Consider the following 26,985-nt stretch of genomic DNA (forward strand, 5'->3'; position numbering starts at 1 on the left):
AGTACAGTGCCTGCACTCTGAAGGCGGCCTGGGGATATTTCGAGTCACTCTACCTTGGTGGGAAACTGGTGGTGTGTCAAAAAAAAAAAAAAAAAAAAACTGACTGAGATTACTATAGCTGTAGATCAAGAAGGGGATGAAGTGCTTCTTAATGTAAAGAGCCTGATTATGCAGAATTTTTTGTACAAACTAAGAGGCTTTTCCAATTTGTCATGGATATAAACTCTTGCCTGAAGAAACTCCTGAAATTCAAGCACCAAGTAAACAACAGCCTTAGTGTGTATGCTTCTAAGCATACACCTCTAAGGTGTATGCTCAGAAGCATTAATGGTTAAAGCAGTGCCCCATGTTACAGTCTCCTTCATCCATCCCACTAGCCCTTCAACCTGTACACCTCCACTGGAGCTATTTGATGATGATAGCTCCTTGCCTGTGCCTACTTTAGATGTTACCCTGCCTTCTATAAGTGGCATGAAGTTAAACCTTGACAACTCTGTACCATGACCCATGAAATTGTAATGATATGATTACAAACAAACTATACCACGGGTAGGGTTAGAACCCACAATCAGAGTCATAAAACTCCAGACGGTCGCATAAGCCACTGGGCCAGAAGCTGACCCAGTGGCTTATGTAATGGTCTGGAGTTTATGACTCTCTGATCACAGGTTCTAACCCCACTCATGGTATGGTCTGTACTCTATACCCTTCTCTATTCACAACTATTATGTAGAATACTGCATTGTTGTAATAAATTTATAATGTAAATTGTTTGTGGTGTGGTGAAAAAGCTAGGAAAGTTGCTTTGAAGCCACTGGTTGAGGTCTACTGGTAATTTCCATTATAACTGTAGCAAGGGTAGTGAACAGCCTTAAACTTTTACTTAAATTTTGTCTTAATATACTTAATGCATTCTTGTTTTTACTGAAGGTATTTTATACTATCTGCCATGTTTCCTGCTCTCCTAAGTAATTTTACTGTGCAAATATGGAACCAGTTTCTTTTGCATATTTTCAATTGGGCCACCCTGCCTTGGTGGGAAATGGCTGATGTGTTAATAAAAAATAATTTAAATGGGGCTGTTAGTATAGTATATTCCAGTCTAGAGAAAACAAGTGTCTTAAAATGTAAAGTGTACCATCATTGGCTTGGCACCTCTTGTTTTAAAGCTTTTTGTTATCCAACATATCATTATCCTTGCAACTGTGACAACACTACTGTGAACCTTGAATATCAGATATAGCTTAAATTTTCCTTGCAACTGTGACAGTAATACTATTGCATTTTTTTTTAATTTAAGATCCTCCAGTATGGTTATCCTCCAGCTCCCATACATTCTTTTAACACTCTGTGAAGTAATTTGAATTTGTACTCAGTTCCAATTTTTATCCCTCATTCTTTCACACTAGAGTAGGTGAATTTTGTTTATTATTTTCTGTGGCACCCTGGAAGATTTAGTTTACATTTGCTTGGAAATTTGCTGTGTCCTCAATGAGTTCCACTCTTACCAGTTCTTGCAAAGGATGTTGCAGATTGTTTTAAAACAGTATGCAGTATGGGTTATGGGTGATTTAAGCAGCTTTTTCCAAATAGTAGCAATGCCTGGATTGGGGTTTGAACAATGGAGGGAAGGTACAACAACTACTTAGTATGATCAATGATACAAGTTGGGCATCACTCACCAATTCTATAGCAAGCTTTGTCCTTGATTATGAACCAGATTAATGATGCTATGGCAAGATGATGACGTTGGTGAATATATTTGGCAGCTAAAACTTTTTGTTAGACTGGATTAATTACTTATTACAAGTGTAGAGGATGAGGTATGGATGCACCACATTTTGTGTGCAAATGAGTTTCCAGGCAGAACCATTTAAGCTCCTTTATGTGGGAAATCCAAATAAAACGATCAAAGATCATGCCAAGAATAAAACAGGTTTCCTCAACATGTTAGATGGAGGATTTATGCAAAATTAAGACATGGTTGAAAATTTCTTTTGTTTCAGGTAAATGTTATCCATACTGCTTTGGTTACAACACAAAAGACATTCACTCAGGTTAATTTGTCAATTTTATTGATGCTGATTTGTAGATGACATTATGCTACTGTATTTACAAATTAAATTTAGGTACAGTAAGTGAATAAGTCATCTACATACAGAGTCATAGCTTCAAAGGTAGCAATCCCATGATTAATTTTTATTACAGCTTTATCAAGTGTATACAGCACAACTGATAATATATCTGTAGAAAACACCATTTCTCTGTGCTTCAGCATCAGAGTATTATAATTTAATGTCACCCTGCTTTGGTGGGAAATTAATGTGAAAATGAAAATGTAGTCTATATGAGCAAATTTCCTTAAGGATCCCTAAACTTTATTTTTATCTATTTTTCACTAATATCATGTTCAAGGTATGAAAGGGAATCCATGGTTTAGCAAGAGTTATAAAATAAGCAAGATTAAGAGATTTTTTTACTTTATTTTTCTTTGCCTCAAGAGAGAAACTACTGGTACACAAATTATCAAATAATTTTTTTAGACTCAAAGATTTAGAATAAATATGAAAATATCCTTCTCTATCTTGTATTTTTATGCAAGTAATAAAAGGTACTGTATAGAGAATATAATTACCAGTATTCTTTTGTTGCATTATTAGACTACAGTGTCATAAATATTATACATAATATAATTTTGACACTAAGTGTATATTCAGGAAAACAAGAAAGTCCTTTTATTTAATACTCTCAATAATCTATGAAGGTAATCTACAAAAATTCCTTTCTTTTGATCCTTTAAATAATTTAAGAAATTAATACTTTAAATCATCTACAAAAAGATTCATGCAAAAGTTAAACATGCACTATCTACTTTTACAAGCTCATAACTGTGTATATTAAGAGAGCTTTTAGCATCCCATGTAATATAAAGGAAAAGGCACAATTATGAGAATGATAAATAATCCAATTTCCAAATATGTACAGTAAATACAATAAAAGGAAAATGAATAATATAAATTATTTATAATGTAACACAAAGTTAAGTCTTCCTGTTTATTGTATAAAAAATTATGTGCCTTCTCCACAAAAATTACCTGTTAAGTTCTGAATAAGATACAATATTATTTAAAGCTGCCAAGTATTATGTGCATGGAATGATGCATCTTACAAGTCTGGATCTCCATCCGGTTGTACTGAGGAATATTTTGACAAAATATGCTATACTAGCAGTAAGAAATATTACAAACAATAACTCTAATAGAATATATTCATACCTGATTCCCTACAGAAGGGTCCATAATATCCTTGCAAGCAGTCACACCTAACATTGCCACTTGCAAGTTGGACACACGAGTCTTCATGTCCATTACAAGGGCACAGAAGACACCGTTTTGTTGCAGAATCTCGGTAATAGCCACGTCTACATTGCTGTTAAATATACTTAAATTATTACAAATATCAAATGCAATAAGGTAATTAATTAGCAAGCAATATTTATGGTACCTGTAATTACTAATATAGTGTGAGAAGTAATTTATAAACCAGACTTTCCTCTCATATAGATATAGTGGACCCCCGACCAACGGCGGCATCGACTAATGGCAAATTCATCTAATGGTGCTCTTAGGCGTAAAAAAAAATGGCTCTACCAATGGCGAAAAACTCATCAAATGGCTTTCATCCCGAATGTGTCCCTGCAGCTGGAGTGCAGCCTGAGCGGGCCTAGCCACTCCAAGACTCAGTGTGCCAATGTTTACAAGCCATTGCGGTCGATTCCATGTGTACCTGTGGTATACTTCGTAGTATTCCAGTGTTTTTAGTGCTTGTAACTGCTAAATAAGCCACCATGGGCCCCAAGAAAGCTTCTAGCACTAACCCTGTGGTTAAAAGGGTGAGAAATACTATCAAAATACTATCGTACCACGGTCAGCTGTTGCTGCACCACCATCAGCTGTACTACTTGAAGATGTGGAGAGACTGTTGTTGGTGTGGCTGATCGAGAATACTGAGAAACAATTAACCCCAGAGGGTTAGCCACCCAGGATAACCCAAGAAAGTCAGTGTGTCATCAAGGACTATCTAACTTATTTCCTAATCTTGTCCCCCAGGATGCGACCCACACCAGTCGACAAATACCCAGGTTAACAGGAAAAAATGCCTGGAACTAGTGCTCATATTGGTGAACTTAAGGCCAGCAAAGGTTGGTTTGAGAGATTTACGAATCGTAGTGGCATACAGTGTGATAAAGCATGGCAAAGCTGAAAAATTCCAACCCCAACAAGTGTTAATTGTGACGAAACAGGCATGTTCTGGAAGAAAATGCCAAACAGGACCTACATTACTCATTACTCAGGAGGAAAAGGCACTCCCAGGACACAAGCTTATGAAAGACAGGCTAACTCTCATGTTTTTTTGTAATGCTAGTAGGGATTGCAAAGTGAAGCCTTTACACATGTATCACTGTGAAAATCCCAGTGTTCAAGAAAAACAGTGTCTCATCACTCAACAACACTCTTCAATAAAGGTAAGTGTCATTTTAGTATTTATTTATGTATGTATTGGGCATGCCTCATTGTTTTCTGTGTAGGGAAATGTACATTTCATGTAGAAAATATTTTTTTTTTTTAATACTTTTGGCTGTCTGGAACAGATTAATTGGATTTCCATTATTTCTTATGGGGAAAATTAATTCAATTAACGGCTAATTCGACTAAAGGTTAGCTCTCTGGAACAGATTAAAGCCGTTGGTCAAGGGTCTACTGTATATTCTTTATAGCCAGTACTAATAGTTTTTCCAGATTTTTTTCAAAACTTGTACTGTAACAAATCATGTTTATTCTCATGAATATATTACTTTTTATCAATTAATACATAAAAATTTTAGAAATCTAATATCAATAAAATTAATTTTGTTTGGCAACTCAGTACACTAAGTAGCTTGTCTATGCTGAGCATGAAAAATTGTAAGCAAGTCTTAGTGGATCCATTTGCTCTCATATTGTTTCTTTTCCACTCTCACACTGCCTTTCAATGTTATACACTAAATTGATTCTACTTTTGTAGTATACCACACTTCAAATATTTAATTTATACATGTGAAATCTCATGAGCTCTATCATTTTTTAAATAAAATGCTACTATGTAAATACTACTGAAGCATCACACACTCCATAATGCTGACGAAAAATATAATACCATGGCGAGTGTGCAGATATAATTCTTTTACATGCTTAAGTCCTATTAGAGGGACCATGAAAACAGCAGTATTAAAATTTAATCAAAATGTAAAATTTTTTCTAAAAAAGTGTGTGATAAAAAAGAAGACTCTGGTGTCTTGATTCCATATAGTTGAATATAAGGGGTTTTAACCAAATCCACCACTGGTCAAAAATTGAAGTGTTGATATTTGAGGCTCTATTATTCAATTCTGTTTTTATCAAGTGGCACACAATCAATTACATTAACAAAATTAATCAGAGATATACTCATACTTCTAAAGAGACTTATCTTGCTCACTTCTTTCTACATACAGTAAACCCTCATTATAAATGACCCTGATATAATGGACTTCTAAAATTATGGGCAAAATCCACTGGGTAAATCGTACTTTTAGCTTGTTTATTTTCAATGTTTATTAGAGAGAAAGGTGATGAGGGTATCAAACGAGTTAGGTAAAGAAAAACTGGATATCATATTGGAGGGACGGAAGGAGTATGGAAGAAGTAAATGTGTTTATACATTAGGGAGTAGATTTGTCAGCAGATGGGTTTATGAAGGATAAGGTGAAGGGATTTAGGGAAACCGGTTATTTTATATAACCGGACTTGAGTCCTGGAAATGGAAAGTACAATGCCTGCACTCTAAAGGAGGGGTTTGGGATATTGGCAGTTTGGAGGGATATATTGTGTATTTTTATACATATATACTTCTAAACTGCTGTATTCTGGGCACCTCTGCAAAAACAGTGATTATTTGTGAGTGAGGTGAAAGTGTTGAATGATGATGAAAGGTTAACCATAGAACTGATGAAGGAAAAAAGGTGAGTGGTGAATTGAAGCATCTGTGGAGACAAAAAAAATGTTATCCGTGGAGGCAAAGAAGGGAATGCACAAGAGTATAGTGGTACCAACACTCTTATATGAGTGTGAAGCATGGGTTGTGAATGCCACAGTGAGAAAGGCTGGAAGCAGTGGAGATGTCGTGTCTAAGGGCAGTGTGTGGTGTAAATATTATGCAGAGAATTCCTAGTGTGGGAAATTTGGAGTTAATAAAAGTATTTTTCAAAGGGCTGAAGAGGGGTTATTGAGGAGGTTTGGTTATTTAAAGGGTGGAGCAAAATAGATTGACTGGGAGAGTGTATAAATCTGTAATGAAGGAGAGATCATCCTAGGAAAGGATGGAGAGAGGGGATATAAGAGGTTTTGTGTGCAAGGGGCCTGGATGTGCAGCAGGCATGTGTGAGTGTGTTAGATAGGAGTGAATGGAAGACGAATGGTTTTTAAGGACTAAATGAGCTGTTGGAGTGTGAGCAGGGTAACATTTTGTGAAGCAATACAGAGAAACTGGTTAGCTGGACTTGAGTCCTGGAGGTGGGAAGTACATTGCCTACACTTTAAAGGAGGGGCTTGGGATATTGGCTGTTTGGAGTGACATCTAAATTGTCATATCTGGGTGCCTCTGCAAAGACAATGATTATGTGTGAATGATGATGAAAGTGCTGAATGATGGTGAAAGTGTTTCTTTTTTTGGGTCACCCTACCTCGATGGTAGACAGCAGGCATGATGAAAAAAAAAAATATTGCTCACTTAATATATAATAATGTAAACATTTTATGATGGTTTTATTTACATTTGAAAGTAAAAAAAAAAAATGCTATGATTCACTTTACAGTGATTTTCACTGAACAGTGGTAGCCTAGAACCTAACTTGCTATATAAGTGGGGCCCTCCTGCATAATGAACACCATCTATTAGTTCGTTATATCAAGAGTTTACTGCATTAGTTACCACATACTACAATGAATATACAGTACTGTATAACTTCAATAATAAATTAATAATTTAATATTTCAAAATGAAATATTTTTACAATGCAAGAATATTTACCTGACAGGATAATCCACTGTATTCACTTGGGCACTGACACTGTTCAACTTCTAGTGCCCGAGGCTGACCAGTCTGAGAAGGCATTGCAGTATCCATAATGACATCTCGTAAGAAAGTGGCACTCATTCTATCACTTAGGGTGGCCCGGATAAGGATGGCATCCACAAATGACAGAGCATTCAGAAATTCTGACCTAAGTAGATGATATCATTTAGAAGAAAAATAAATCTATACTTTTTTAATATATTTCAAAAATAAAATACATACAAGAAAATTGAAGTGCATATAAAAATAAACAAAGAAAATCTAATATAAATTATTCTGTTTTAAATCATATTTAGAATTCAGTATTCTGAAAATGTTAACAGTGACATGGAAAAAAAAAAATAATGAGGATCAGACAGGACTACAAAGAGACCTAGACAGGCTACAAGCCTGGTCCAGCAACTGGCTTCTAGAATTTAACCCCACCAAATGCAAAGTCAAGAAGATCAGGGAAGAGCAAAGAAGACTGCGGATGAAGTATAGGCTAGGTGGCCGAAGACTGCAAACCTCACTCAAGGAAAGAGATCTTGGGGTGAGTATAATACCAAGCACATCTCCTGAGGTGCACATTATAAGAGAATGTATAATTCAGTATCCTCTGTACTCTTCTATACATTCTCATTTAATTATATATTCTTCTTTTAAATTATTTTTTTTTCATGTCGCTGTTAACATTTTCAGATTATTCTACAAACACCTTTGTAAAGTGCTACTATATTTACTATAATTAAGCCTCTGGAATTTCACTTATCTATACTCTTTCTCCAAAGTACACTGAGCACTTCTGCTAGTGGTATTTTGCATTTCTTTATAAATACAGTATTACATTTCTAGTTTGGTTCCAGCACAGAGTGCAGGGCAATGTGCATGTTATCAATTTATTTACCAAAGTATGTTGGATTAAGTGTAGAGAAGAAATATCCCACTGGGAAATCAATCAGTATTTCACACAAAAAGTGATTTTCCTCAAATTTTATGACAGACTAGGCAGTCACTTTCCTGCAAAATGTGATCTGGGGAACAAAATTTCAATCACAATATACTGGCAACACGATTTGAGGTACAGCAAACTGTAATAGTCTATTGTAAAATGTAATTGCAACTATATGTGGTGGGATATATAATAAGAATAAAGTTGAAAACCTTGTATGTGATGCAAACAAGATGAGGTTAAAAACACCTGAGCCAACACTTCAGACACATCCTTAATCTACAACACAAACACATCCCTCACTGGCAATATGTGATGAAGCCTACAGATCAGCCTTGGTTTGGCTTTTGTTGTAGAGAGGCTGCTACTGCTAAGTACAAGGCATGGCGAAGGTATAAGAGATATCCTATCACCTACAACAGGAACTTGCACAATCAAGCCTGTAGGCATATGGGTGATGTTCAAAAGTGGGCCATCGCTAAATGGGAGGTGGACACAAAAAGAAAGCTAGCATCAGGTAGAGTAGGCTCCAAAACCTGGTAGTCCCTGGTCAAGGACAGACAAGGTTATCTGCCTGATGAACTCATTCCACCTCTAAATTGACAGGATGGGACCACCTCTACTAGTAGTCAAGAGAAGGCGGACCTCTTTGCTGAACACTTCGCTACCAAAATGGAAGTTCCTGATCCAGCAAGGGACCCTCCTTGGCTAGCTGCAAGAACTATGTCAAAACTGTCAGAGGTGACAATAAGGCAGGAGGAGGTACATTTCCTTCTTAAATCGCTTGACCAAGAAAAGGCTGTGGACCCTGACAAGTTGAGCCCAAGATTGCTGAGACGTGCAGACTAGCTAGCAGCACCTCTAACTCGCATCTTTCAGCACTGCCTACTACAGTGTAAATGGCCTTCTCCATGGAAAGTGGCAAATGTAGTCCGTGTTCACAAAAAGAAGAGCAGAGCAGAAATCAGCAACTACAGACCAGTGTCACTGCTGTCAATCACTGGCAAGACCCTTGAGACAATAATCTCAAGACAAATGACAGAGTTTTTTGACTACCACTCGCTACTTTGTGACCGTCAATATGGCTTCAGGAAAGGTTACTCTGCTGCTGATCAGTTGTTAAACCTCTCCACTATGTGGCACCAGTCCCTGGATGAATCCAAAGTCAGCTGTGTGGTAGCACTGGACATTGCTGGTGCTTTCGACTGGGTGTGGCACCAGGGCCTCTTAGCAAAACTGCAAGCTCTGAGAATTGCAGGATCTCCGCTATGTCTCCTCAGTGATTACCTTCATGGTAGATCAAGGGGGGAAATCCTCAATAGAACGGAATCAGCAGGACATCCTATTGGGGCAAGCGTTCCACAAGGAAGCGTGCTGGGACTTTTGTTATGGAATGTCTACTTCAATGACCTTCTTCATCTCATCCCAGAATCCCATGCATATGCAGACAACTGTACACTGACATTCACTTATCCAAGAGAAGAAATGCCAGCTGCTCTAAGCTACATCAATCACCAGCTAAGAGCTATATCAGCCTGGGGAAACAGAAGGCAAGTAACATTCGCACCTGAGAAAACACAAATGATGGTGTCTAGGCACCCTGATGGTAATGCCGTTGCAGTAGTAAGGATGAATGGGAGGGTGTTGGCACCTAGGGAAGAAGTTGATATCTTTGGGGTGAAATTTGACTCCAAACTGACCATGAAGAACCACGTAAATCTTGCAAACAAGGCAGCCGTATCTTGCATCTGCTTGACAGTAGGGGTTGCAAGATTCTGTACAAGGCACAAATACACTCACACCTTGGGTATGCTCCACTTTCTTGGTTTGTCTGCCCCCCCCCCCATCTGTTACTGCTTGACAGTGTAGAGAACAGAGCAAGACGTCTCATCTCTCGCCTGGACCCATCCTGGATAGATCCATCATTTCAGCAGAGCCTTCCACACAAGAGGGATGTGGGTGGCCTTACTGTTATGTACAAGGCCAATATTGTCATGTATCACATTTGGATCCACTTTGAAGACAGCGTGAAGGAAGCTTCTATACCACAAGATGGGCAGAAAGCAGCAGCTTCATTCTGGCTGTACCCTTCTCCAGAACATCACTTCATCTGAGATCATTTATCCCCAGGATGACTCGGGTATGGAACACATTCGTACAGCATTATGATGTCAACGAGATAAAGTCAGTTGATCAAATGAAAATGCTGGCCCACAGATGGCTCCAACTTCATCCTGTTCCCTACTTGTGTGTCTCATAACAATAAAAATGCTTTCAAACGAGTTGATGTGGGTAACAGCTCTTAGCTTGTCAATAAAGTCAGGAATCCTTAACCTGTAAATAGTTTGTCAATAAAGCTAGAGATCCTTAACCTAACCTTGTCAAACCCTGTTTAAAAAAAAAAAAATATTGTTCTATGAGTACATTTTGTTTCTGCGACATTGTTCATTCCAAATACAGTGGACCCCCGGTTTACGATATTATTTCATTCCAGAAGTATGTTCAGGTGCCAGTACTGAATGAATTTGTTCCCATAAGGAATACTGTGAATTAGATTTCAGACCCCCAAACATACATGTACAAACGCACTTACATAAATACACTTACATAATTGGTCGCATTGGGAGGTGATCGTAAAGCGGGGGTCCACTGTATCTGGAGTGAATGTATCCATTATAAAATGCTTTAAAGTGTTTGATCACCTGTCTTTAACCACAAAATAAAATTTGAGTTGGCAGAAAAAATAACCTTATATGACAACCTGTTATTAATATATTTTTTTTTTTATTTTTTTTTATTATCACACTGGCCGATTCCCACCAAGGCAGGGTGGCCCGAAAAAGGAAAACTTTCACCATCATTCGCTCCATCACTGTCTTGCCAGAAGGGTGCTTTACACTACAGTTTTTAAACTGCAACATTAACACCCCTCCTTCAGAGTGCAGGCACTGTACTTCCCATCTCCAGGACTCAAGTCCGGCCTGCTGGTTTCCCTGAACCCCTTTATAAATGTTACTTTGCTCACACTCCAACAGCACGTCAAGTATTAAAAACCATTTGTCTCCATTCACTCCTATCAAACATGCTCACGCATGCCTGCTGGAAGTCCAAGCCCCTCGCACACAAAACCTCCTTTACCCCCTCCCTCCAACCTTTCCTAGGCCGACCCCTACCCCGCCTTATAATAAAATATTTTGCAAATACTGAGCAATACCTGGATGCAGGCTGTTGATTCATAGTGAAGCTGTCTTCAGTAAGAACAACACTGTATGTTTGTTCGATGTTCTGTTGAAGAGGTCGTGACATCATCCAAATAAATTCACGGCCACCTGAACTTCTAATTATTATATCAGGATCAGCATAGGTATTGCCAGCTGGATGTGCCTGATATCGCTGAGTTATTGTCAAATTACCTCCATAAGAAGGAAGGCGGTTTCCTGTAAACATCTGAAGGGAGCATGCACATACTGGTAAGAAATCTGTCTTGTATTTCACAACCTAATAACAATTAAAATATCCAAATGATATCAACTGTGAATTATATTTACTACAACTATGAAATACTTCACTGCTTACTTGCGGCAGGGACCAATAATACGTTTCACTGTCACGAAGGTTGGCAAAATCAGCAAAAGATATTTCGTTATTTGCAACATTGATGCTAAATCTATCTCTGATAACGTTTGTCTGCAACCTGTAAAGAGACAATAATATGAATTAAGTAGGTGATGTCACATTTTAGTGCCATGCACAATGGCAACCTATAAAATACTGCTGAAGTGCTTCACAGCTTTCTCTATCTTAAGGCAATAAACACTTACATAATTTTAGTAACTGGTAATACTTGAGCACTTAAAAAGAAAGATTTTGAAAAATGTTTGGTAGTAAGGTAGTAACTATGGCATAAGTGAACATGAATACATAACTACTTTTATGTAAACCCTTAAACTGTGCATGAAGTATATACATGCAGGTGCAGGTATTGTGTATGACATATTTTCAACACGGTGGCCATCTCCCACTGAGGCAGGGTGATCCAAAAAAGAAAGAAATACTTTCAGCATCATTCACACATAATCATTGTTTTTGCAGAGGCACGCAGATATGACAGTTCAGATGTCGCTCCAAACAGCATATATTCCAAAACCCTCCTTTAAAGTGCAGGCACTGTACTCCCCACCTCCAGGATTCAAATCCAGCTAGCCAGTTTCCCTGAATCCCTTCGCAAAATATTACCCTGCTCACACTCCAACAGCTCGTCAAGTCCCAAAAACCATTTGTCTCCATTCACTCCAATCTAACACATGCCTGTTGTATGTCTTTGCCCCTTGCGTGCAAAGCCTCGTTTACCCCTTCCCTCCATTAATATATAAACTTTAAGAAACACTCTGCAGCAATCATTATAATATGTACCGGTTGGAAAATGTAAAGCCATGATCAGTAAGAAGTTGCATGGGCAATTGTGTTCGATAATAATTTGATGAGAAACAGTTGGAGCTGACATCACTGCACCAACACTGCAGGCATCCATACTGGTTTGCACTAGAGAGGTGGAAGAACCCAGGTCGACAGGTATCACAGCTTTCCCCATGTACAGTATCCTGTAATATGTATTAAAACAGTTTAGGAGTTATCACAAGCTAAGACTTATTCTTTATATATTGCTACTTGTGAAAATGCTAAATAGCTGTCATACATATCAGGCATTAACCATTTATTTACTGTGCATAACTAGAGGCACTTTTAATCTGCATACTAAAATAATAAATTACTTCTATTATAATTGTTTGCAGTCCAATTAAGAATAAAAAAAATGTGAATAGAAGCAATAGAAATGAAAAGAATATAAAATATGAAATTCCCACTTTTGCCTCATCAAAATACTATAAGCTGCTTCATGGTAAATCTAAATGTGCTTGTTGACAATAAAATAACCCAGGCTACAATAAGTATAATTCACATGCCTGAATGAACATTTAAAGAAATGCAAAAGTCAGTGCTGTAGCTGGGTACGTCACTACTAACCTACAAACTAGAAGCGAAACCTGGACAATGTTTTGGTCTGTCATGGATCATTATCTCGTTCAGAGTGAGAAAGAAAAGGGAAGAATTCTAGAAGGCAGGTCAGAGCATTAAGTGGTGAGGTGAGGTGAGATCAAATAATATAGTATATATTTTTGAAAATCCTGAAAGAGATGAGCATATACACAAAAACAAAGCCAGGACTATAATTCATATTAAATATGATTAAGTACACTGTACATCAGACAGCATTTTCAAAGGGATATTTAATTTTGGAAGAGTACCTACTTATGGGATGGGTATGGTCCCTACCATGACAAAAATGATCCATAGATAATTTTTCTTTTAACATGTCGGCCATTTCCCACCGAAGCAGGGTGACCCAAAAAGAAAGAAAAAACTTTCATCACTGTTCAACACTTTCACCATCACTCATACATAACACTGTCTTTGCAGAGGCACTCAGATACAACATTTTAGATGTCAGTCCAATTTATCTATTCTTCAAGCCTTCACAGAAGTGTCCATCTGAACTCTGCCTGCCAACACATTTGTCCAAGACTAAAAATCAAAATCAACATGTCTCCATGTCTAATCTATTCAAAACATTAACTGGTTCATATAGAATTCTGATAATATAAACAAATGAACTTTTGGGGGCTGTCATTAATTAAAGTTGCAAGTTTCTTTGCACATTTCCTGTTATAAAGGGGTTTTATCTGGGAGAAATGCACATATTACTTCTGGCTAATCATATATATTTTTTTTCTTTCAACAAACCAGCCATATTCCACGGAGAGGGGGTTACTAGCCCCTTGCTCCCTCATAATTATATATTTAAAGGTAATTCTAAATACTATAGCACCTAGGAAAGTGAACATAAACTTGAAACACGCAGTACATGTAGTCAAGAACCAATCACATTCTTATCCAGCTATAAAATAATTATCTCCTAACAGCTGTTTAACACTGATTACAAGTGAGGTGGTAGAGTACACACTGGTAATAAACTGAAAAACAAGATTTGTAGTAGTACTTAAAACCTATATTTTTGTTAGATACTGTGTTCTTTTGGGTCACTGACCCCAACAAGTAGAGAAAACTGGCTATCTTAAATCATTTTCATTAAGTTAGTATGAGTTCTCCCCCAAAAGATTTAGCATGTCACCATGATTATAGTAATAATGTGACCTCTAGCTATGACATATACAGCAGGGCCCACTTATATGGCAGGTCAAGTTCCAGGCTACTGCCGCAAAGCAGAACACCATTTTTTCTACTTATAAATGCATATAAATGCCAGATAACAAGTTTTCACTAACATATTAGTTAGCAATAGAACTAGGCATTAAAAACAATAAAAAGTAAAATATACACACAGTACATCCATTACTTACCTTAAAATATTTGTAGTCTTAATATTGGGTGAGATGTGAGTTTTATTTGTAGGAAGTCAGGTTTGGGAGATATGGTAGCCAGCCAGGTCAGCCCACCCCACCCACATATAATATACTACAACATTTAATTAAAGTGCCCCAGAGCGATAAAATACATATACAGAACATTCATTATTTTTTTTTTTTTCAACAAGTCGGCCATCTCCCACTGAGGCAGGGTGACCCAAAAAGAAAATACTGTCATCATCATTCAATACTTTCACCTCACTCACACATAATCACTTAAAATATTTGTAGTTTTAATGTAGGGTGAGAAGTGAGTTTTATTTGTAGGAAGTCAGGTTTGGGAAGTACGGTAGCCAGCCAGGGCAGCCCACCCCACCCACACGTAATGTAAACAAACCAGGTGAACGCGTTTGGTTTTTGTTCATTTTGTATTATATGCTAATACAAACACTTTACATTGTGTATAAGTTGTCTTCACGTTGATACAGTAAAATAAATAAAGAGAAACACTCCCATTCTCACGTAACACCATTTTTAGAAGAATTGATGCTCTGAATGAAGGCATACAAAAGGAATAATTTACTAGTTACCCCAGTAATACAGGTCCGCCATCATGAATCTGGCAATCAGACATCTGGTTCCATCAGTTATTCAGCACTAATTTCAGCAAGCATAATTTCCAAAATTGTAAATTTTTAGAGAATAGGGGGGTATCTGAAGGGATGAAAATGACCAATCAAGCTGATTTTCAGGACAGAAACAGTGCATAACAGGTTCCTCCAAGAGAAACCACGGTTGAAGGACTCAGCAGAATACAAGAGGGTGTGCCTAGACTGAGACAGAACACAAACAGAATGACAGCAGCTGAGGGAGAGGACACAAAAGCGGAGCTAGGAGGAGAGACAAGGACAGAATCTGCAGAGGACATTCAGAGCAGGGCAGAGCAACAAGAGCAAGCACACACAGAACCATCCCCAGAACTCCACAACCAATCATGCTATTCCAACACAAACCACAATCCACACCCACAGCTCCCACCCAACACTCAGCTATAGAATCTCACAGTACAGACCCCCCCCAAAACACAGTGTTGGAGAGGAAACTGAAGGTATGGTACACCAATGCTGATGGAATAACAAATAAGTGGGAGGAGTGGCATGAAAGAGTCAAAGCGGCATCACCAAACATCATAGCTCTCACAGAAACCAAGCTCACAGGGATGATAACACATGCCATCTTTCCAACGGGATATCAGATCCTGAGGAAAGACAGAGGGAACAGAGGGGTTGGAGGAGTAGCACTACTGGTCAAGAACTGATGGGAGTTTGATGAGCTGGAGAGAGGAGACAGTGGAGAAGCAAGGAATTACATAGTAGGAATGCTTCAGTCTGGAGTTCCCATGGTGGTAATTGCAGTGATGTATAACCCACCACAGAACAGCAGGAGGCCAAGGCAAGAGTATGATGAGAGTAATAGAGCGATGGTTGACACACTAGTTGAAGTGGCAAGAAGGGCTCATGTGAATAGGGCAAAGCTACTGATCATGGCTGACTTCAACCACAAGGAATTCGATTGGGAAAACTTGGAGCCACATGGGGGCCAAGAAACATGGTGGGCTAAGATGATGGAAGTGGTACTGGAAAATTTCATGTACCAATATGTAAGGGACACTACCAGAGAGAGAGAGAGGAGAGGATGAACCAGTGAGACTGGACCTAGTATTCACCTTGAGTAGTGCAGATATTGAGGACATCACATATGAAAGACCCCTTGGGGCAAGCGATCATGTGGTTTTAAGATTCGAATACACAGTAGAGTACAAGTGGAGGGGGGGGGAGCAGGAAGAGCCAGACGAATAAAGCCAAACTACGAGAAGCGTGACTACGTGGGAACTTCCTGAACGGGGTTCAGTGGGACAGAGAACTGGCAGGGAAGTTAGTAAATGAGATGATAGAATATGTGACAACAATTTGCAAGGAAGCTGAGTTTGAGGTTTGTATCCAAGGGTACAGGAATAACGAAAAGCCAGGACGAGCCCGTGGTTCACTCAAAAGTGCAGGGAGGCCAAAACCAAGTGTGCTAGGGAATGGAAGAAGTAGAGAAGGCAAAGGACTCAAGAGAATAAGGAGAGTGGTTGTAGAGCCAGAAATGAATATGCACAGGTAAGAAGGGAAGCCCAGTGACAATATGAAAATGACAGCAGCGAAAGCCAAATCTGACACGAAGCTGTTATACAGCCACATCAGGAGGAAAACAACAGTCAAGGACCAGGTAATCAGGCTAAGGAAGGAAGGAGGAGAGATCACAAGAAACGACCGCAAAGTATGTGAGGAACTCCTTATGAGATTCAAAGAAGTGTTCACAGGGGAGACAGAAGGGACTCCAGAAAGACGGAAAGGTGGGGCACACCGCCGAGTGTTGGACACACGTACAACCGAGGAAGAAGTGAAGAGGCTGCTGAGCGAGCTAGACACCTCAAAGGTGATGGGGCCGGATAACATCTCTCCATGGGTCCTGAGAGAGGGTGCAGAGGCACTATGTGTACCCCTAACAACAACAATATTCAACACATCTATCAAAACAGGGAGACTACCTGAGGTATGGAAGACAGCAAATGTAGTCCGAATTTTTAAAAAAGGAGACAGCCAAGAAGCACTAAACTATAGACCAGTGTCACTGACATGTATAGTATGCAAAGTCATGGAGAAGATTATCAGGAGAAGAGTGGTGGAACACCTAGAAAGAAATGAGGTCATCAACAACAGCCAACACGGTTTCAGGGACGGGAAATCCTGTGTCACAAACCTATTGGAGGTCTATGACAGGGTGACAGCAGTAAGACAAGAGAGAGGGGTGGGTAGACTGCAGTTTCTTGGACTGTAAGAAGGCATTTGACACAGTTCCACACAAGAGATTAGTGCAAAACTGGAGGACCAGGCAGGGATAACAGGGAAAGCACTACAATGGATCAGGGAATACCTGTCAGGAAGACAGCAGCGAGTCATGGTACGAGGCGAGGTGTCAGAGTGGGCGCCAGTGATGAGTGAGGTTCCACAGGTGTCAGTCCTAGGACCTGTGCTGTTTCTGGTATTCGTGAACGACATGACAGAAGGAAAAGACTCCGAAGTGTCCCTGTTTGCAGACGATGTGATGAGAAAAATTCAATCGGACAAGGACCAGGCAGGACTACAAAGGAATCTGGACAGGCTGCAGGCCTGGTCCAGCAATTGGCTCCTGGAGTTCAACCCCACCAAGTGCAAAGTCATGAAGATTGGGGAAGGGCAAAGAAGACCACAGATGGAGTACAGTCTAGGGGGCCAGAGACTACAAACCTCACTCAAGGAAAAAGATCTTGGGGTGAGTATAACACCTGGTACATCTCCTGAGGTGCACATCAACCAAATAACTGCTGCAGCGTATGGGTGCCTGGCAAACCTAAGAATAGCATTCATCCATCTTAATATGGAATCATTCAGGACCCTGCACACTGTGTACATTAGGCCCATATTGGAGTATGCGGCACCAGTTTGGAACCCACATCTAGCCAAGCATATAAAGAAGCTAGAGAAAGTGCAAAGGTTTGCAACAAGACTAGTCCCAGAGCTAGGGGGTATGTCTTACGAGGAGAGGTTAAGGGAAATCGACCTGACGACAATGGAGGACAAGAGAGAGGGGAGACATGGTAACGGCATATAAAATACTGAGAGGAATTGACAAGGTGGACAGAGACAGAGTGTTCCAGAGATAGGACACAGCAACAAGGGGACACAGTTGGAAGCTGAAGACACAGATGAATCACAGGGATGTTAGGAAGTATTTCTTCAGTCACAGAGTAGTCAGGAAGTGGAATAGTTTGGGAAGTGATGTATTGGGGGCATGATCCATTCATAGCTTTAAGTAGAGGTATGATAAAGCTCATGGTTCAGGGAGAGTGACCCAGTAGTTGTCAGTGAAGAGGCGGGGCCAGGAGCTATGACTCGACCCCTGCAACCACAACTAGGTGAGTACAATTAGGTGAGTACTGTTTGGTGGCACTACTTGCTGCATAAGTCCTTCCAATTTCTTTTTCTCCATTTATTGTTATAACCTGCTTACTTTTAGTCCTAGCCATGAATAAAAGAAATGGTTCTCATTGTGTAAAGCACCTACACAGTGCATTGTCCATTAAAGATAAGGTGGCTTTGAAGCCACTGTTGCCATGAGCTCAGTCTCGTGATGAAGGGGAATATGCTTCATTATTACGCTAATATCAACACTATGGCTTATTAGCTTAACACAATTGATGTAATATGACATAATAAACAATATAATAACATAAAAACGTGTTAAATACTCCAGAATGAATAATATTTGGCATAATACCATGCAGTTTAACAGAGGTACGAAGAGGATATGGGATACAAGCACCATTCTCCTATTCCTGTCTTGGGGGCTTATATTAGAGAAAACCGAGTATAGCACAGGGCTAACTGTGATATACATTCGTACTGCACCATAAAACTGAAACAAAAAAGTTATTTTCTCTACACAGATTATCACACATGGCAGCATATGTGTAAAGAGCCTAGGTTAACCCAAAAAAGTCAGACAAAGTAGCTTATTTCTAGTGCCTGGCTTGGGCTAGCCCATATTCAATTCCCAGCCAGGGTAGAAACATTGGGCATGTTTCTTTACACCAGTTGTCTATGTTCACCCATCAGTAAATGGGTACTTGGGTGTTAGTGGACTGCTGTGGGTCTTATCCTGGGACACTGACCTAATTTGCCTGAAATGCTTAGCATAACAAGGGGCTTTCTATATATTAGTATGTCACTGATGTCAGCTATGGTCTGTATACCATGTATATGTACCTGTAGTAAATAAAGATATTATTATTTTTTATTATTAACACATCGGCCAATTCCTACCAAGGCAGGGTGGCCTGAAAAAGAAAAATTTTCATCATCATTCACTCCATCACTGTCTTGCCAGAGGGGTGCTTTATGCTACAGTTACAAAACTGCAACATTAAGACCCCTCCTTCAGTGTAGACACTGTACTTCCCATCTCCAGGACTCAAGTCCAGCCTGTAGGTTTCCCTGAATCCCTTCATAAATGATACTTTGCTCGCACTCCAACAGTACATCAAGGATTAAAAACCATTTGTCTCCATTCACCATCAAATAGGCTCACGCATACTTGCTGAAAGTCCAAGCCCCTTGCACACAAAACCTCCTTTACCCCCTCCCTCCAGCCCTTCCTAGGCCGACCCCTACCCCGCCTTCCCTCCACTACAGATTTATACACTCTCGATGTCATTCTCTTTTGCTCCATTCTCTCTACATGTCCGAACCACCTCAACCCCTCCTCAGCCCTCTGGATAATAGTTTTGGTAATCCCACACCTTCTCCTAACTTCCAAACTACGAATTCTCTGCATTATATTCACACCACACATTGCCTTCAGACATGACATCTCCACTCTCTCCAGCCATCTCCTCATTGCAACATTGATCACCCACGCTTCACACCCATACAAGAGTGTTGGTACAACTATACTCTCATACATTCCCTTCTTTGCCTCCAAGGACAAAGTTCTTTGTCTCCACAAACTCCTAAGTGCACGACTCACCCTTTTTCCTTCATCAATTCTATGATTCACCTCATCCTTCATAGACCCATCTGCTGACACGTCCACTCCTAAATATCTGAATACATTCTCTTCCTCCATACTCTCTCCCTCCAATCTTTCGTCACCTAATCTTTTTGTTATCCTCATAACCTTACTCTTTCCTATATTCACTTTCAATTTTCTTCTTTTACATACCCTACCAAATTCATCCACCAACCTCTGCAACTTCTCTTCAGAATCTCCCAAAAGCACGGTGACATCAGCAAAGAACAACTTCTTAATCTTTTAACTCCACACCTCTTGCCAAGACCCTCGCATTCACTTTTCTTACAACCCCAACAATAAATATATTGAACAACTAAGGTGACAGCACACATTATTATTATTTTTTTTCTCTCAGTTGTTTGTTGGGCTATCTTACTGAAACTTGCACAATGTGCTCTGTGTGTTAGGAACCCGAAAATACATCTGCCTACCTTCCCTGTATTGCCTATGGCCCTCATTTTGTACACTATCACTCCATGATCGCATTTGTCAAATGCCTTTGCAAAAACTGTGTAAATCACATCTGCATTTTATAATTATCAGAGTACCTTTGATATACCTTTGAAGAGTTTTGAGGGCCATGGGCCAGGCTCGTCTGGTGCTTGCCTGGTCAACCAGGCTATTGCTATTGGAGGCCCACTGCCCCACATAACCATCACATGCTGGTTGATCTGGCACCTGGTGATGATACTTGTCCAGTTTCCTCTTGAAGGCTTCTACACTTGTTCCAGTTGTGTTTCGGATATCTTCTGGTAAGATGTTGAACAGTCTGGGACCACGGATGTTGATACAGCGTTCCCTTATTGTGCCCACCACACCCCTGCTCCTCACTGGGTTTATTTTACATTTCCTCCCATATCTCTCACTCCAGTATGTTGTTATGGAAGTGTGCAGATTTGGGACCAGGCCCTTGAGTACTTTCCAGGTACAGTATATATTATCATGTATCTCTCTCTCTCTCCTCTGCTCCAATGAGTACATGTTCAAGACTTGAAGGTGCTCTCAGTAATTTAGGTGTTTTACTGGCTCAATGTGAGCCGTAAATGATCTCTGTATGTGTTCCAGCTCAGATACAGTGGGGCCTCGTTTTTCGTAATTAATCCGTTCCAGAAAGTGTGACTATTTCCGAAATTGACGATTTTCGAAACCATTTTCCTCATAAGAAATAATGTAAATACAATTAATCCGTTCCAGACACCCAAAAGTATTAAAACAAAAATTTTGTTTACATGAAATATAGATGAAGTACATATACAATACAATGGGACATGATAAATGAAACATTAACAGCATAACACTTACCTTTATTGGCTATTCTTCTTAGTGTATAGAAGACTGGAGGAGGAGAGAGATTGAATTACTGTTTGGAAGGGGAATCCCCTTCCATCAAGACCTCAGGTTCCCAGTCCTTTTCTGGGGTCACTTCTTTTCTCTGTTTCTTAATGCCACTAGGACCAGCTTGAGAGTCACTGGAGCCCTGTCTCGCAAAAGAAGTGTCCAGAGAGCACTGTTTCTGGCATTTCTTTAAAACTTCCCTAAAATGGGCCAAGACTGTCACTGTACATGTTGCCGACATGGCTTGCAACAGCCTTGTCAGGGTGATGTTTCTCCATGAATCTTTCCATTTTACTCCACATTTCAAAAATCTCCTTAATTTCTGAAGAAGGCACCTTCTTCCATCTCTCTTCTTCCTCCTCTGCAGCAATATTCTGAGCTGCAGTCTATTGCTGTTCCAGCTGAAGCTCTTGCAGCTCCTCAGTGGTTAGCTCTTTGTTGTGGTCCTCCACCAACTCTTCCACATCCTCCAAACTCACATCCAACCCCATGGAACTCCCCAATGCCACAACAGATTCCACAACTGCCATAGGCTCGTCAGGGTCAGCCCCAAACCCTTCAAAATCCCTCTTGTGGACACAATCTGGCTACAATTTTCTCCAAGCAGAGTTCAAAGTCCTGTTAGTCAAACCCTCCCAAGCCTTACCTATAAGGCTTATGCAATGGAGGATACTGAAGTGATCTTTCCAAAACTCTCTTAGGGTCAAGTGAGTGTCTGAGGTCACATTAAAGCACCTTTGAAACATTGCTTTGGTGTAGAGTTTTTTAAAGTTTGAAATGATCTGCTGGTCCATGGGCTGGAGGAGAAAAGTGGTATTAGGGGGCAAGAACTTTACTGTGATGAACCCATACTCCTCCAGAATTAGGTCATCCAAGTTTAGAGGATAAGCAGGTGCACTGTCCATTAGCAGGAGGCACTTGAGATCAAATTAATTTTCCAGGAGGTAATTCTTCAAACTGGGGCCCAACACTTCATTGAACCACTCGATGAAAATTTCCCTCATGACCCATACCGTATTATTAGCTTTCCAAAACACACACAACTTACTCTTCATAACGTTGTTTTTCTTGAACACTCTGGGATTTTCAGAATGGTACACTAGTAACGGCTTCACTTTGAAATCCCCACTAGCATTACTACAAAACATGAGCGTCAGCCTGTATTTCATAGGCTTGTGTCCTAGCAGTCCCTTTTCCTCCTGAGTAATGTAGGTCCTCTTTGGCATTTTCTTCCAAAAGAGGCCTGTTTCGTCACAACTGAACACTTGTTGTGGTTTTAACTGTTCAGTCTGTATGTACTTCTTGAATTCACTTACGAATTTTGTAGTTGCAATTTTGTCCGAACTGGTAGCCTCGCTATGCCTTATCACACTGTGTATGCCACTACGGTTCTTAAATCTCTCAAACCAGCCTTGGCTGGCCTTAAATTCACAAATATCAGTACTCGTTGCAGGCAATTTCTTCACGAGATTGTCATGCAACTGCCTAGCCTTTTCACAAATAAGCGACTGCATAAGACTATCTCCTGCTAATTGTTTCTCGTTGATCCACACCAACAATAACTTCTCAACATCTTCGAGTACTGGCGATCTCATTTTTGTCAGCACATTTACCCCCTTTGCAACAACAGCTTCCTTGATCTCCTTTTTCTTGGCCATAATGGACGCTATAGTTGTATGGGGTTTCTTATACACCTTGGCCAGTTCGGCCACACGTATGTCACTTTCACATTGTTCAATGATGTTTTTCTTGAATTCAATCATATTTCTCACCTTCTTTACCAAAGGCATGGCACTAGGAGCTTTCTTTGGAGCCATCGTAGCTTATTTAGCAGTTGCAAGCACTAAAATGAATGGAATATTATGAAATATTTCATATGAACAAGTGAGAGGACGGTCACTCACTGGTAAACAATGGCACACTGACTGGGAAGGGAGTGTGAGGCGGCTCGAAGCCGAGAGTACGCGTCCAGGACGAACGACTATTTGCAAGTCAAACGGCAATTCGCGAGTCAATGTTTTGACGAAAAAACATTACGATTTCCGAAAATTACGACTTTTGAGCCTTACGAAAAATGAGGGTCCACTGTATTTCTCCTGCTATGAATGGGGCTGTCAGCACTAAGCAATATTCTAAGTGAGGGAGCACTAGCGATTTGAAGAGTGTCACCACTGGCATTATTTCCATTGTTTTGAAAGTTTTCAATACCCACCCCATCATTTTCCTGGCTGTCGTGATCTTCGTCTTGTTATGGTCTTCAAAAGAAAGGTCAGCTGACATAATTATCCCCAGGTCTTTTATGTGTTCCTTTCGTTCTATTTGGTGACCCTCTTGAGTTCTGTATATAGTGTTCCTTTTGAGTTCTTCAATTTTTCCACACCTAAGTAGCTGCAAATTATCACCATTGAACGTCATGTTGTTTTCCATTGCCCACTACGAAACCCTGCTCATGTCTTCCTGTAATTTTTTAGTGTGCTCTTCCATGGTGACTTTCATGCTTATTTTATTGTCATCTGCAAATGCTGATACAAAAGTGTGCCAGGTGTTTCTGTCTGCTTTGAGGATGAGAAACAGCAGAGGTACCAGGACAGTGCCTTGGGGCACTGAGCTTCTGACCTTGCTGATGCTGCATCTTGCCCTGTTCACTGCTACTTTTTGTGTTCTGTGTGTTAGGAACCAGAAAATTCATCTGCCTACCTTCCCTATAATGCCAATGGCCTTCATTCTGTGCACTATCACTCCATGATCGCATTTGTCAAATCTGTGTAAATCATATCTGCATTTTGGTTCTTTTCCAATGCCTCTATAATTCTGTCATAATGGTTCAGCAGCTGTGATAGGTATGATCCTCTAAAACCACGCTGGTTCGGGTTATGTTGGTTGTGCTCGTCCATGAACTTTGAAATCTGCCGTCTCATCACTCTTTTGAAGATTTTTATGATGTGAGAAGTTAGGGCTACTGGTCTGTAATTTTTAGCTAGTGCTCTACTATTTTTTTTTTTTTCAACAAACCGGCCGTATCCTACCAAGGCAGGGTGGCCCAAAAAGAAAAACAAAAGTTTCTCTTTTTAAATTTAGTAATTTATACAGAAGGGGTTACTAGCCCCTTGCTCCTGGCATTTTGGTCGCTTCTTACAACACGCATAGCTTACGGAGGAAGAATTCTGTCTCACTTCCCCATGGAGATAAGAGGAAATAAACAAGAACAAGAACTAGTAAGAAAATAGAAGAAAACCCAGAGGGGTGTGTATATATATATATGCTTGTACATGTATGTGTAGTGTGACCTAAGTGTAAGTAGAAGTAGCAAGATGTACCTGAAACCTTGCATGTTTATGAGACAAAAAATGGACACCAGCAATCCTACCATCATGTAAAACAATTACAGGCTTTCGTTTTACACTCACTTGGCAGGACAGTAGTATCTCCCTGGGTGGTTGCTGTCTACCAACCTACTACCTAGGAGTGCTCTACTACCTATATATAAAATATGCAATAACTTTAAAACACTTTAAATTTTGGAAAGTTTCCACACATAACAGAGAGATGTGCTCACGGAGAATGTAAACAAATCGGGTGGGGCACACTGTATTAGAAAGACCGGGATTCATACAGCAAGTTTTGGTCATAATTTGAAATCACCATACATTGTATAGCAAGTTTTGGTCATAATTTGAAATCACCATACATTGTACAGCAAGTTTTGGTCATAATTTGAAATCACCATACATTGTACAGCAAGTTTTGGTCATAATTTGAAATCACCATACATTGTATAGCAAGTTTTGGTCATAATTTGAAATCGGCGTATTAGCAGAATGCCATAAGGTGAAATGCTGTAAAGCGGGGCCCTATTGTATGTAGCATTTACTCATGAAATTTTCATACCTTGCACCGACAGATACCATTTTCACATGAGACAGAACCTCGCATATCACAGTTACAGTCAGGCTCCCCACCATCTTGACGATAACAACGGCCATCTGCTTTATAGAAACCTGGCAAACACTCTTCACAGGAAAATCCAGCAGTGTTGTCTCTACAGTTCTGAAAATATAAAACTTCTTAACATCCAACTCAAATAATAATCTTAAATCTTTCTACCACCAATTGTATTTTGTCACATTGAAAGTAACTTTAACTAGAATTTTCCTCCATTTCTTCAGTAATAGAACATTATAAAGATCATCTGAAAGCATTAGAAAAAACATAAAATTTTGCCATCATTGAATTAACCTGGCATATTTGTAAACTGCCCATTAAATGTTCATAAGACGATATACAGCACAGTATAAACAGTAGTGCCACTACTTACAACATTCTCCCATTCTATTTTTTCTTTCTCTCTCTCTCCTGCTCTGTACCTCTCATTATATCTCTAACTAAGGACACCTTTATTAAAGATGTTTCTGTCCTTGGGCACTGACTGCTTCTTAATATTTAAAAAAATCACTGTTACAATCTTAACTGATGAAATACACATAAAGGAAATAGTCCAATTAGTAAAGAATTAAGATACTTACTGTACACATTCCATTTTCTGGGTCACACTCTTCAGAATGTCCATTGCAGCCACACGGTCTGCAAGTACCCAAGTGAAGACCTGACAAACTCCGGGTGTAACCAATGTCACAATCTTCACATGAAAGTCCTTGATAGCCTTGCGGACACTCACACATTTCGACAGCTAAAGCGCGTACCTGACCAGTGTTTCGAGGCTCAGCATAATCTAAAATTACCTCCTTAATTCTGAAATTATAAAATTCCATTAAAAACTATTTCAATAAGGAATTACTGTTTATTTGAATAACGATACAACAGGTTTCATAGTAATGTATGAAAAAAAAAAAAAACAGAATTCAAACAATAATAAAATTACTGACTTTTTTTTTTTTTTCAACAAGTCGGCCGTCTCCCACCGAGGCAGGGTGACCCCAAAAAAAAAAATAAAGAAAATCCCCAAAAAGAAAATACTTTCATCATCATTCAACACTTTCACCACACTCACACATTATCACTGTTTTTGCAGAGGTGCTCAGAATACAAGTTTAGAAGCATACACATATAAAGATACACAACATATCCCTCCAAACTGCCAATATCCCAAACCCCTCCTTTAAAGTGCAGGCATTGTACTTCCCATTTCCAGGACTCAAGTCCGACTATATGAAAATTACTGACATGTTAATGTAAAAAAAAAATATGTTCTAGGTCATATTCCTGAGAACCCTCAAAATATTGTATATACCACTAAAAATCATACCTGATGACAATAGTAATAATAATGATAGAAATAACTGTAGATCAGATTTTCAAGGTAGAGAGAGAGGGTGTGTAAAGGTAGAAAATTGAAAGTGAACATTGATAAGAGAAGGTGATGAGGGTATCAAACAATTTATACAAAGAAAAATCGGATATCACGTTGGAGGGAGGGAGTATGGAAGAAGTGAATGTGTTCAGATATTTGAAAGTTGACTTGTCAGTGGA

The 26,985-nt window shown here is 39.5% G+C and overlaps 1 protein-coding gene across 50 annotated transcripts in view; it reads right to left on the reverse strand.

The window, feature by feature from the left end:
* trol (terribly reduced optic lobes) overlaps positions 1-26,985 on the reverse strand; it is a 960,590-nt gene that overhangs the window by 231,774 nt on the left and 701,831 nt on the right. For all 50 annotated transcript variants that reach the window (XM_070082142.1, XM_070082177.1, XM_070082160.1 and 47 more), the window contains 7 exons: positions 26,022-26,247; positions 25,387-25,545; positions 12,497-12,684; positions 11,660-11,777; positions 11,298-11,530; positions 7,108-7,300; positions 3,276-3,429 (listed from right to left, as the gene is read on the reverse strand). In XM_070082142.1, coding sequence (XP_069938243.1) covers positions 3,276-3,429; positions 7,108-7,300; positions 11,298-11,530; positions 11,660-11,777; positions 12,497-12,684; positions 25,387-25,545; positions 26,022-26,247 — 1,271 coding nt within the window. The remainder of the gene's footprint in view (positions 1-3,275; positions 3,430-7,107; positions 7,301-11,297; positions 11,531-11,659; positions 11,778-12,496; positions 12,685-25,386; positions 25,546-26,021; positions 26,248-26,985) is intronic.

The sequence above is a fragment of the Cherax quadricarinatus genome, chromosome 7 (assembly GCF_038502225.1).
Source record: "Cherax quadricarinatus isolate ZL_2023a chromosome 7, ASM3850222v1, whole genome shotgun sequence".
Taxonomy (NCBI): Eukaryota; Metazoa; Arthropoda; class Malacostraca; order Decapoda; family Parastacidae; genus Cherax; species Cherax quadricarinatus.